Source organism: Myxocyprinus asiaticus, chromosome 36 (genome assembly GCF_019703515.2).
Source record: "Myxocyprinus asiaticus isolate MX2 ecotype Aquarium Trade chromosome 36, UBuf_Myxa_2, whole genome shotgun sequence".
NCBI classification, from domain to species: Eukaryota; Metazoa; Chordata; class Actinopteri; order Cypriniformes; family Catostomidae; genus Myxocyprinus; species Myxocyprinus asiaticus.
In genome coordinates, this window is record NC_059379.1 from 31,785,836 (window position 1) to 31,799,512 (window position 13,677).

The 13,677-nt window shown below is 33.1% G+C and overlaps 1 protein-coding gene across 1 annotated transcript; it reads right to left on the bottom strand.

Moving 5' to 3' along the window:
• Window positions 1-10,379: 10,379 nt before the first annotated feature.
• LOC127427422 (interferon a3-like) lies at window positions 10,380-13,551 on the bottom strand. Its single transcript, XM_051675029.1, has 5 exons — window positions 12,433-13,551; window positions 11,503-11,580; window positions 11,253-11,399; window positions 10,613-10,690; window positions 10,380-10,515 (listed from the first exon to the last, which is right to left on the bottom strand). The coding sequence occupies exons 1-5, from the start codon at window positions 12,562-12,564 to the stop codon at window positions 10,423-10,425; spliced, it is 528 nt and encodes a 175-aa protein (XP_051530989.1). The 5' UTR covers window positions 12,565-13,551; the 3' UTR covers window positions 10,380-10,422.
• Between the last annotated feature and the right edge of the window lie 126 nt (window positions 13,552-13,677).

Here is a 13,677-nt window from a genome sequence, read left to right on the forward strand (position 1 = left end):
GAATAAATTTGATAAGATAAGTATGGGTCTCTGGCTTTATGCTTTGAAGGTTACTAATTGCAGACTCGTCTCATGTCTCATGAGTTTAGTGCAGTTTTACAGTCTTAGCATGCTATCATGTGGTGTTTGTGGTATGTTTTCCCAGAGCTGTTTATCAAGCCCATTTCTCCATTAGACTTGTACTCCATCTCACTTTTTCTGCATATCACAGTGGCCCCTGCCCATATAGCTGTTCTTGTTTCACACCTTCTATATTTACCCACAGCTAAGTGATGTCTTCACCTCAGGTAACCAGTCTTAATAGCTTGGTATATGCATCATTTGTGCTATATTTTAATTGGCAAATATTTTTAACAAATAATATTTGTTTGCTTATATTAATTGAAACCAGGAAAACGAACAATTATTAACTTGGGTGGTTACTACTGAGTGCTTGGAATTGTTTAAATGATTTTATGGGGCAATACAATTTTGAGGAAAAGCTGAAGTGCCTTGGACAGTTACACAGCATTTTATTAAGGTGAAAGTCAAGGGATTGTTCTCACAGCATCATCTGTGTGTGTGTGTGTGTGTGTGTGTGTGTGTGTGTGTGTGTGTGTGTGTGTGTGTGTGTGTGTGTGTGTGTGTGTGTGTGTGTGTCCATGATTGCATGCGTGTGTGTGTTTGTTGAGAGTCATCTGGAAATGTCTTTAAAGCACCGAGTTCCCTGCATAGAATCAGTGTTAAAGTTCAGAGACGGCCATTCAGCAGAATATTGGCCTAGTGCTCTGGGTCAGGCTGAAGCTCTTGTAACAGTGCAGTATATTAGTTATGGAGTAATTATTATTATTTCCCAGGTCATTTTGCTTTTAAGACCACATCCCCATTATCAGTCTCACCACTTAAGAAAAATAGTTCTAAATAGTACCAGTATTGGCTAGTAAAAATAGTGAAACTCTTTGTGGTGCTAAAAAAAAAAAAGAAAAAATAGAACCCTGCTTGTATTTTTTAAAAACCTAAAAAAAGTGCTTCATGTGGTAACATCTAAAACAACTGATTTTTTTTAACAAGTCTAAATTATTACTTAACATCCCTGAATTAAACCTGAACACATTAGGTTACACCAACAAAATTGATGTTTGAGGGTTAGATCAGGTAGAAATACTTATTATAACAAATGCAAGTTACCACATTTTACTGTTTTGTTTTTAATTTTTTAATAACCAAATGCAACTTAAAAATGTTCACTTTGTCTATCGAAAGTAAATGTTTAACCCTAGTACACATATGTAACTTCACCCCCCTTAAATGCATATGTGGGTCAAAAAAGACCCAGGTGAAATCTAGATGCTTATTCTTTGTAAAACTACTTATTTTTTCAAGGAAATTTAACTTGAATGATAATTTTATTAGTAATTAAAATGTTTAAATAGTTAATATGTCTTTTATTCAATTCTGAAGAGTTTCAGAAACATTGAAAATTGAGTAGGAGTTTTGTCCCTGTAATGGGTGCAATGTCAAGCACTTTATATAAGCATCAGCTGAATGACAACTTTCTACACTTGCAAATTACACATAAATATAAACGTGAACATTGTATTTAACATATATTTAATTACATAACAAATAGAACCTGAAAACATTCATTGTATAGTACAAAAATGATACCAGTGTAAAATGCATTGAATACCATAACACATATGGGTTAAAAAGGACCCAGATATGCAGTGATGCAAATTCTCTTATGATTAAAAAAAAAAAAAAAAAAAAAAACATTTAACTAAATGTTTAAAAAGTCACTTCACATGACAGAAGACACCTTAACTGAGGAATACCTGGAGTGGCAAATCAAAAGACCACTTCAAGTAAAAAATTATGTCATTTTCCCCCCACAGATGCATTCTACGGTCAAAAACATTTAAATGTAATATTACACATATTTGATGGTGGTTGAAGAGAGTCCCCTGTCCTCAATGAAAAGCACTTTGAATATAGAGTCAGTCTGAAAGTGTAAGTGTAAAATGAATTCATTCATTCATTCATATATGCATAAATATATGTAAAAACATATGTTAATAACATTTATTTAATAGGCCAAATGTAAATATTCCTGCTTACGTTTTTGTGAGGGATAAGAAAATGCAAAGCTATCTCTTCAGAGAGCCTGTTTTTTATGCCGTTTTTAACCAAGTGTCAGTTTTGGGGAGTGAATCACTAAGTAAACAACTGGAGGATAACTGATAATGCAGTGACATGTTGCATCACGTAGCAAATGTTGAACAGGTACTTTTATAACACCTGAGTGTCAACTATTATCACATTAAACTCATAAGATATATAAAATGCATTTAGGCTGTTTTACAAACATAAATGAGACAAGGTGCTTCAAATTATGTACCCTTTTTATTTTGTAAGCCACATTTACACACTACTAAAAACTGAAATCTCAAACTAGTGTAATAACCTACAATACTATATTCCTGTATTGAATCCCCCATTTCTTTCTGCATTTTATAGTGTTATTTAAGCTTTTCTCTGATATCATAGTGCAAGAGCTTTGGGGCTTTAAGGATCCATATTTCTCTTGGCAGAATATTTTTCTTGTGGTACGCAGCACTAATGGGAGTATCAATATTATCGTAAGAGGTGATTTGTTAGAAGACCAAATTATATTTTACAGTCAATTATATGGGCAATTGGGCAAATGAATCACTCATTGGGCCTATAACAGATCAGAACTGATAAATGAGTTATGCATTGTCTGTTATTTGTTGTTCCCACAGAACGGTTAAGGCTGCATTGAGTGCTACACTTCACACAGCTCAGTGACTGCTGCTCTCTCCACCCACTGCAACTGACTGACTGCACTAACTTTTACAGAGATGTGTCTGCAAGCAAAGAGTGCATTGATTTGCATGTTTCTCTGAAACAATACCATGTCATTACAGCTTCATGACCTGCGCCCTTGAGAGTGGCGGGACTCTACTGTGGTGTAGCTGTCGTTCTTCTGTCTCTGTGATTTGAACCTGTCACCCTCTTCACTTTACTTCTGCTGTTCTCATCCAATTCTTTGGGACAGGTGCATTTTAAGACAAAGAATCATGCATTACTTGCTGCTGGGATGTCCTGTTATGACACTGATTTATCTGTCAGGTAAATGACTGCTCAAGATTTGTATGACTATAAAATGTTTTAATATCTGAAATGGTACAAAGATAGTTCGTTTTAAGGGGTCTTGAGATGACTGGGAGAAATTTATTTAGACAGCTGTACTTTACAACTACTTTATATCAATTTTGTTGCACATTTGACTGTTACAGGATAGCGCATTGCATATTACAGTCAGCCTAGACTTGTTTTCAGTGTTGTTCTTCCTTTCCATCTGTGAGCGAAAGAGGAAGTCCCATCATTTCAAAACAAGTTTACATTTGCCAGACATCCTTTAGGCATTTTAAAACTTGAAAACAAACACGTTATGAGGATAGCAGGTTAAATATATCAGTATTTAATGGAACATTTTGTATTTTTTTGTATTTATTTTTTTTAAGAATTGGCCATTAAAATCCAGCTATACTCAAACTTGAATCTGAATGGAGCACGTACTGTAACTCACAGGCTTCCAAATCTTTTATCGTAGTATAACTGGTTCCCAATTAGATTTAACTTACCGTACATTCAGACCTTTCATATCACTCTTAATTATTCTTATAATATTCATAACCGGGGCAGTTAATTTTGGTTTTGACATATGGAAAGCAAGTTGTCCTCACGTCTTTATAATATCAATGAGAGTGCATTAAGAGGGCAAACATAAATATGTTACATATTTGTCACAACACTCAATTATGACCCTGCAAATAAAGGAATGTTGCAGATATAATACAAGTTAAGCTCAATTGACAACATTTGTTGCATTATGTTCATTTCCACGAAAATTTCATTTTGACTCATGCCTTGTTTATTTAAAAAATAAAAAGCAAAAATCTTGGTTACAGTAAGGCAGTTACAATGCACTGTAAAAAAAAAAACATCATTAATTTTAATGGTAAAAGACAAAAAATGCTACAGTAAAAAAACGTAAATTGGTGAATGAGTAGTTACCTGAAAATATACGGTAACATTTTTAAATATATTTAAAAAGACAATACAATGTAATTTTACTGTGAAATGTTGTAAAAATAAAATTTTTGCATGTAAAAAGAATGATTTTCCCATATAATTAACTGTAAAAATTAATATTATTTTTAACAAGAGGGTACATGTACTTTTTACGGTAAAAAACAATAATCAGGCATTCCCAGAATTCCCTGCGTGACCCATTACATTTCATTATATTTTATGGGAATAGTTATGTTTCTTCTTATTTTTAATATCAGTTATGTACTTTGGGGTGTTCTGTGTTATATTTGATGTAGTTTAGTTCATGTTTATTACATAATTTTAATTTCATATGTGTTACCCTGATGGTGTTTAGCGTTTGTGTGAGTGACACTGAGCACTGTCTCTACATGTTCAATTGCTCATTGTCCTTGGAAAGGGCTTTATTGATGAACTTCATGTCATCATGTGCCCTTCTGTAATTACTACGGTGATTAACAATACATTATAAAGTGAAAAACAGATTTTTGTAGTTTCAGAAGGTTAATATATTAAGTTTATCATTTAATTATATAAATGATGGTACTGCACCTTAAAATATACAGGCATCAAAATTATATCCTGTAAAGGTAACGTACTTACCATATTTTTTACAATATATTTCTGTCAACCACAGCTGCCAGTTTTTTTACCATAAATTTAATGGAATCTTTTTTGCCGTGCCAGCATGGTCATGCTAATTCAGCAGAAAAGGGCTGTTGGATTTACTGGTTTAAAATGTTTTTTTTTTTTTTTTTTTTAATTACAAGTTTTAAACTGTACATTTTTTTAAATATAAAAACAACAGGATTTATTTTACAGTGTGGAAGTGAATGGGGCCAGCCCATAAACATTGAAATACACACTGTTTCAAAAGTATAGCAACAAAATGAAAACATTATATACATTAAGTGTGATTTTTACTAACTTTCTGTGTTAAGTTATGCAATATTACAATTTCTACATAACACTGGTAAACCTTGTAAACACTGCAATGTCATTAAATCCCTGATTTTATGACACTAAAATAATGTTAACACCTATAATGTTTATGACTTGTTGCTATTTTGTGTATTTTCATGTTTATAGACTGGTTGGTTACACTTTACATTAATGTTTCCTTTGTTAAGGGATTAAAAAGGGGTTCATGACTAAAGACAATGACTAATAATTCATGTATAAATACATTGTAAATCATCTATTTGCGGTTAAAACAACATGCATAAAAAGGGTGACTTTCATGCAATACCTGCCAAATAGTGAGACACTTTACCACATGTTATAAATGCTTAATAACACTTATTCAACATTAGTATATGAAAATTTACCTTCATGTACAGTACAGTTAACACATATGAAGCATTTATTAAGGAGTTGCCAACATTAGAAACCTTTACATAAAGTTCAGAATGGTTTAATGGCCATCAGGCTTTATTATATGATATAATCAGTGAAAGAGCATGAAGACCGGAAAAGTGTTTGTACAGATGACTTTAGGTAAGTAGGACTAGGTAAGCTGGGGCAACACAATCACACCACTTTTTTGACAAGGAAAGTGACAACACAAGTCAAGACATTCCAGTGATTGTTATGAACACAAAGTGGACTGTAGCAGAATGACTACTTGTGCACTATACTGTTCACTGTTTTCTCTTTAAAGTGTGTTGCACTGAATTAAAAATCATGATATTCAGCAGGGCCTGGGTAGCTCAGCGAGTTTTCATGCTGACTACCACCCCTGGAGTCATGAGTTCGAATCCAGGGCGTGCTGAGTGACTCCAGCCAGATCTCATAAGCAACAAAGTTGTCCCTGGTTGATAGGGAGAGTAGAGTCACATGGGGTAACCTCCTCGTGGTCGCTATAATGTGGTTCTCACTCTCGGTAAGGCACGTGGTGAGTTGTGCGTGGATGCCATGGAGAATAGTGTGAAGCCTCCACACGCGCTAAACAAGCCACGTGATAAGATGTGCGGATTGATGGTCTCAGACACCGAGGCAACTGAGATTCGTCCTCCGCCACCTGGATTGAGGTGAGTCACTACACCACCACGAGGACTTAGAGCGCATTGGGAATTGGGCATTCCAAATTGGGGAGAAATGGGAGAAAAAAAAACATGATATTCTCTTCATTCTTTTCATATACTTTAGCTGAAAGTCAAATTCGGGTATGCCACGTTTCTTTGGTGTAAAAACTGGTCAGACTGTGATATACTGTGTGGGGTCTAATCAATCTTTGCTTGCTAAAGTGGAGTGGCCCAAATCCCGGGCTTACAAAGACCATCCGTACTCGTTCAAGAACAACCAAAGAACAATTATAATGGAAAAGACCCCTACCAGAAATGCTTTCATTACAAACTGGTTAGGGCCACACAAACCGCTTATGTTGCAGCAACAATGTTTTGTCACTTGAAATGAAACATAAAATGTGTACTCAGTATTGCAAGCCCTTTTGACATTTAATGGTGCAGGATACAAATAATAGGTATCTATAATTCAATTTTTACTGTTAAAATGCACATTCTTTATATCACATAGGACATTTTTATCAGTTATTTTTTATATCAGTTGTTAGTTTCGTACTAATAAAAACTTTAATTTTTGATATTAAAAGAATGATGTCATTGCTTGCCCAATTGCAAGTTCTTGATATCAAAACATGTTAACATGTTAAATTCAGTATTTCAGATATCTGGAAATTGATTTCAGGTGTCATTAAAGTATTGAAGAGTAATTAAAGATATCGTAAAAGGCTTCCAATCACATTCTAGATATCTGAAATTAACATTGCCACTAGTGAAAACCAAATTGTTGTACAACAGTTGTAATCGAAAATTGGCATTTTTACAAGTTATAATTCAATAGCTGATTTCAGGAATGGACATATTCACTAGTAACAATGTAATTACTGATATAAAAAAATATCATTTATTAGTGTGAAGTGCATTGCTGATATGTGAAATTGGAATTTCAACTAGTACTTAATTAATTAAAATTTAATTGTGCTTTGAACAGGAATGAATTGCAGATCATTGTGAAATTTTACTAGTGAAAATGTAGTTACAGATATCAAAACTTGTGGCTTTTACTAGTTCAAAATCCATTTTTGATATCAATAATGGGTATTTGGTAAGTAATTACATCATTTCTAATATCAAGAATCAACATTTTTACTTGTGCAAACATAATTATTGATGAACATTTTCACCAGTAGCAATTCTATTGTTGATATGAAGAATTTGCATTTTAATTAGTGAAAACTGAGTTAAAGATAATGATAATTCATATTCTGTACAGTTGAAAGGGCTTGCTATACAATTTGTCTTGCTGTTCGATGCCACTTAGTGCCATTCATGCAGCATCAATCAAAACAGAAGTTCTCAGTTACCGATGTCACTGTAGAAATGTGCTCATGTGCAGTCAGCCATAATTCATTTTTTCTGTGAGTTAAAGCATCCAATTACAGGAGATAATTGAGATTAAGTCAGAAATATTCCACTGGTCATATACTTGTCGAATGACTACAGTGTTCACCTCTTGTGTGTGTGTACATCATTTTAAACATATATATATATATTAATAATTTAAAGAAAACCTACTACTCATTTCTTTCTGTCTAAAAGTTCAGCAATTACCACAAAAATCACTGAATGCAACTTTAAAAAGAATCATTACATGTTAACTCATGTACTTAAGATTGAATTTTGTGTGTGTAAGCCTGTATCATTTAACCCTATAATTTTACAGCCACAGTATAGCATCACACTGTACCCTTTCAAACAGCTGTGATCTCACTTGTGTTCTGTTGGAGGAGAAGAAAGAAGAGGCAGTTTATGAAGAACCTGAGGGTGACCACACATATGAGGTGAGTGATTTTTGTTTGTTTTTTGGTTAGTTGGGTTCGCTGATTACTGTCACTGTGCTGGTTTACGGTTGATCGAGTTTTTTGGAGCATTGCAGCTATTGTACCATGCACAACAGGAAGTGAAAATACACATGGTTTATTGAGATAGACAGTGCATGATTTTGCTTGTCTGTGTAGTCCACACTTGCAATAGTATAGCTATACTTGCAAGTTAAGTTTCATACTTTTGTGTAGATAGCTCTGACTCTAAATTCTGATAGGATGAGCCGTGTTCGAAGCAGTTGTAAAAGAAAGATAAGTGCACAACTGTAACCATACATTTTGTATTCTTAAGATTATTAAAGGGATAGTACACCCAAAAATGAAAATTCTCTCATCATTTACTTGCCATCATGCCATCCCAGATTTGTATGACTTTCTTTCTTCTGCAGAACACAAAGGAAGATTTTTAGAAGAATATTTCAGCTCTGTCTATCCATACAATGCAAGTGAATGGTGACCAGAACTTTGAAGCTCAAAAAAGCACATAATGGCAGCATAAAAGTAATCCATAAGACTCCAGTGTTTAAATCCATATCTTAAGAAGCAATATATGTGGGTGAGAAACAGATCAATATTTAAGTCCTTTTTTTACTCTAAATCTCCACTTTCACTTTCAGATGTACAAGTGAAAGTGGAGATTTAGAATAAAAAAGAACTTAAATATTGATCTGTTTCTCACCCACACTTGTTATATCACTTCTAAAGATATTGATTAAACCACTGGAGTCTTATGGATTACTTTTATGTTTGCTTTATGTGCTTTTTGAACTCACTTCATGGTTACTTATGTAGCTCAAGTTAGTTTATATTATGTACTGTAGATAATGTATAATTATACCCAGTGTTACCTGTAATCTAATTCCTTTTAGTACAAAAAGTAGTGTAGTGCATTACATTTATCTTTTTTTGTACATTTACTGACTTTCAGCTAACTTAATTTGTATTACTTTACTTGGGATATACATTTCCAAAATAATATTATATATGTAGAATACATTTAAAACAGGAGTTATGTTAATCTGTAGGCCCACATCTATTCGTGTTTTCAGGCAGCTGAAAGGAATGGGCCCCCTAACAAGTCAATGAACAAGAAGTCAATTATTTGAAATTCATTGTGTGGGGAAAAAAACTTTTCTGTGAAAAGTCTTTTAGAAAGTAACTTTGTGAAGTAATTATTTTAAAGTTATCAGTAAATTCAGTAATCTGATTACAATTTTAGAGTAATTTGTAGTGAATTACTTTTTTTGAGTAATTTACCCAACACTGATTAATCAATTCAATCTAATGGAATTTTTTTATGTAACTGAAATGTGTAAATATTAAAATATTTTTATTTGAGTGTAGCTTGCATATTTCTCATTTCATAAATAATATCATCATAGCAATTTGAGTGAAAGGTTTTGTACAAAGAATTAAATGTGGTAAATGTCACAAATTTGCTTACATTTGATTTTTGACCCAGAATTAGTGCAGAATCTTTAATATTTGTTATTAATTGTATGTCATAACTTTTATTTGTTTTATATTTTTCTTAAATCCTAAAGCTTTCAGTTTATTTACAGTTTTACATTTGAACATTTTTGTGAAATTCTTTTGAAACTGACTGTATAAAGAAGAAGTACATAACTAATACACTGAAATGGGGAGGCAGGACTGTACACTTGTGAGAAAAGAGAAACACTGAGAACGTGAACGAGACTGACTGAGAGGCAGATATAATAAGCGTGTGAAGCAAGAGCGCCATCTAATGGCCATTCAGACAAACTAACAGACACCTGCTTTATTCAGCTGCCACAATGAAAACAGGGGACGCACGTTTATTTTAAAATAATTTTACAAATATTTTCTTTGATATTTTTTTTTAATATTTTTAATTAATTTTAAATTGTAATAAAATGTAACTGATACAAACCTCTTTATATTTCATGAGGAAATTCACATAAGCCGTTCAAAAGTTCAAATTTTTATTGGATGCCAACAAAATTCAACAATATTCAGTATAAATATTACTAAAAGTTTATAAAATGATGTTACAAAATGTTATACCTATCACTTCATTTTTATGTAATGAAATCTAATGAAATAATGTAAACTTTAATAAACAGATTGGATAAAAGTTAAATGAATAATCTCAAATGAATAAATTAAATAAATAATAGTAATTTTGAATGAACTTAAACATAAATAATTTACTATAAATTAAATAAAACATAAATAATACACACATAATAAATAATAAATATTTTAAAAAAATATTGATAAAGATGTAAAATATAATATAACAATCTACTGCAAGACAACATTATAAAAAGAGGAGTGGAAATACTGATTGACAACTGTGGGTTTTTTTTTAAGTCTGTAAATGGAGTGAAGGTTCTCAAGGTCTTGTCCCCCTCCAGTCCTTAAGCATGAGTGTGGAAAGAGAAGAACTCCAGCTGCTTCATGAGGCTTATGACCCGTTTCCTGACAATCTCCCAGCTTTTACCCACATTCTCCTGAAAGAACAATACAACAGTGAGTGCATCGTTCACATGACTTTTCACTCTCTCATTCACATCTGTAGGTTACTCTTCATATATGACAGAATCTTACTGTGTTAAGTTGTGTCATATGTCTCAGTCTTTCAAAATACAGATGCAGCTTTTTGTTCCTCTTCATTTTGAAAGCACCCTGCATTAAAAGAATGAATATTGATGAAATTATGCAGACAATATACAGTATGGACTAGATTATCTAACTGTTGATTATCTTTGCTGATGTTTTTCCTAAGAAGTGCTACAGTTACAGTTACACATTTTACTAGTTTATATTACTCTTAAAGGGATAGTTCACCCAAAAATGAACATTCCATCCCAGATGTGTGACTTTCTTTCTTCTGCAGAACACCAATGAAGATTTTTAGAAGAATATCTCAGCTCTGTTGGTCCATACAATGCAAGTAAATGGTGGCCAGAACTTTGAAGCTCCAAAAAGCACATAAATGCAGCATAAAAGTAACTCTCTACAGCTCCAGTGACTGAATCCATGTCTTCTGAAGTGATACTGGAAGGACATACAGAGCTGAAATATTCTTCTAAAAATCTTCATTTGTGTTCTGCTGAAGAAAGTAAGTCATACACATCTGTGATGGCATGAGGGTGAGTAAATGATGAGAGAACTTTCATTTTTGGATGAACTATCCCTTTAATGAATGTACTGCCATAAATATGCATGAAACACACACTGTACTCACACATGAGCGTAGTCCATTAATCTCCTCATGAATGACGTTTAAGAAATCATCCATATTTTTATCATCCCAGGGGGCAGAAACAGCATCCTCAAAGAGGTCAGTGATCTCTACCAGAATCTGAATGACAAACAGGGTCTGTTTCTCTGGCTGAGGAGAGTAAACAAACAAAAATCTGTATGTAAATTACACAATAATGTAAAATTAAATATGAATCTATAATCAACAATACTTTTACTACAACAATACTAACCTCTGCACCCCTGTGGTTGTTGATCAAGTCATATGGGATGGGATTTAAATCCAAATGTTCCTTAATGAGTTTCCCACCCTACAAAACATTCAGAAACAGATTTAATGAAGATGAATGCTCTTTGTTTTTATGAAAACTGAACATTTAAGTTCCATTACTATTTCATATCTGTAACATAGACACCAGCTTTTATTTCTCAACATTAAGAATTTAAGTTGAAATGTATATGAATACAGGTGTAAAGTGTAGGTGCTGTAGCTGGACATTTTTTCTTTTAAAATGTTCTTTTAATCGCATTTTAGCTTCTTTTCTTTGTGCAGTTAAAAAGCACTCAAGTAGTCCTGATGATGAATTTTTAAAAGTACGAATAATGTAAAATATATATATTAAAATGTCACCGTAAAAAGTGGTAACGTGCAATTGTTACCATAAAGGTCTATTTCTACTATTCTAACCTTCAAAACGTACTTTCATTGGTGTAATCTAAAGTATTCAGGTTGATTTAGTCATGTTAAATGGTATTTTTGACTTGAATAAAACCAGTTAATTTACAGTAGATGAAGCAGCCTGTAGCAATGGTTTTAGAAGTATAGCATGTCACACAAACTGAACAAATATTAACCTAAAAATGTGTTTCATGTGGTAACTTCTAAATTAACGGGTTTTATTCTAGTCACATCACTAAATCAACCTGAATACATTGGGTTACACCAACAAAACTCATTTTAAGGGTTCGTTCAGGCAGAAGTAGCTCTTTAATAGCAGGTTACCACTTTTTACAGTGTATTTGCACTGCTAGACATTTCATGTCAATTACTAATCTCCCATACATGAAATAATTGGTTATATATCAAGTCGTCAGTCCAATAAGAAACAACATTATTAATGTTAATTAACTTTTCTGTCAAACTATATGGGGAAAAAACTCACCATCTTTCCAATCAGATCCAGAGAGACTCCGTGATGATGCTGAAACTTATTTTTGATCCATCTGCAGCTCAACACTGAGCTGATCTGGCATACTGACAGAAGAAGACAAAGATGCATCAGATGACGATACATGTTGCAGTCTTGATTATTGACAGACGATTGAATCCAGCTGTCGCGTCTGTTTGAGAGTGTTTCTCCCTGTTGTTCTCTGCTGCTGTTGAATGATCTTGACTCGGCTTCTCCTCCATTCTGTCCGCCGTTTATATGCGATCATTTCGGGAATGCACTCGAAATGATTTCGGATTTCACTTTCCAGTTGTAAACCATAGTACACACCTGAGCGACAGGTAAATCGCAATTGCGCAATAATCTTTTTGTGAGTAGAGTAGGCTTGGGGCAAAACAGGAGTTTTATTGCTATTACCAGTGCATTAAAATGCAATAAATACTGAGCAAACGCCACACAAATGGGTTAGTGTACATTACAGTGTAGTTAAAAAATACAACTAAAATCTCTCTCTCTCTCTCTCTCTCTCTCTCTCTCTCTCTCTCTCTCTCTCTCTCTGTACACATGTATAATAGCAAGTAATACAGATAATATTGTTGTAAAATAAAAAGCAATTTATAGTCACAAATTTATTAAATCAATAATAACAATTAATTCATTTAGTATGTGTGTAAATACCACCAAGTGTTTGCTATGTATTTATAACAAAATAGGCTGCATTTATTTTGTTTATTCAGTGGTTTATTTTCAGTCGTTCATATTCTGTAGATATTACATACACTTATCAATGCATGGCTTAAAAAGGAAACGGCAGGTTTCCTGATGTGTGTGAACTTCGGAATGTGGGGACGGATATCCCACAGAAAGTGAAATCGAAAGAGGTTGACGTCACAACGCCGTGACGACACATTCATACAATGTAGCCTATCATACGCATTAGGCTAAACATCACATTATTATTAGAAACGTGTGTGGGAATAGATTAATAAAGTGGGTTAAATCAATTATGAAAGTGACATGTATGATTTGGGAAGAACGTTTTCATTCGCACGTGTGCTGCTGTGAGAGCGTATTGGCGGAAATGACGCGACGTGATGATGTGAGGCGAGAAAACAGCGACAGATAATAATAATAATAATTATATATATATATATATATATATATATATATATATATATATATATATATATATATATATATATATATATATATGCAGCCCCTTCTCTGATCACTACAAAC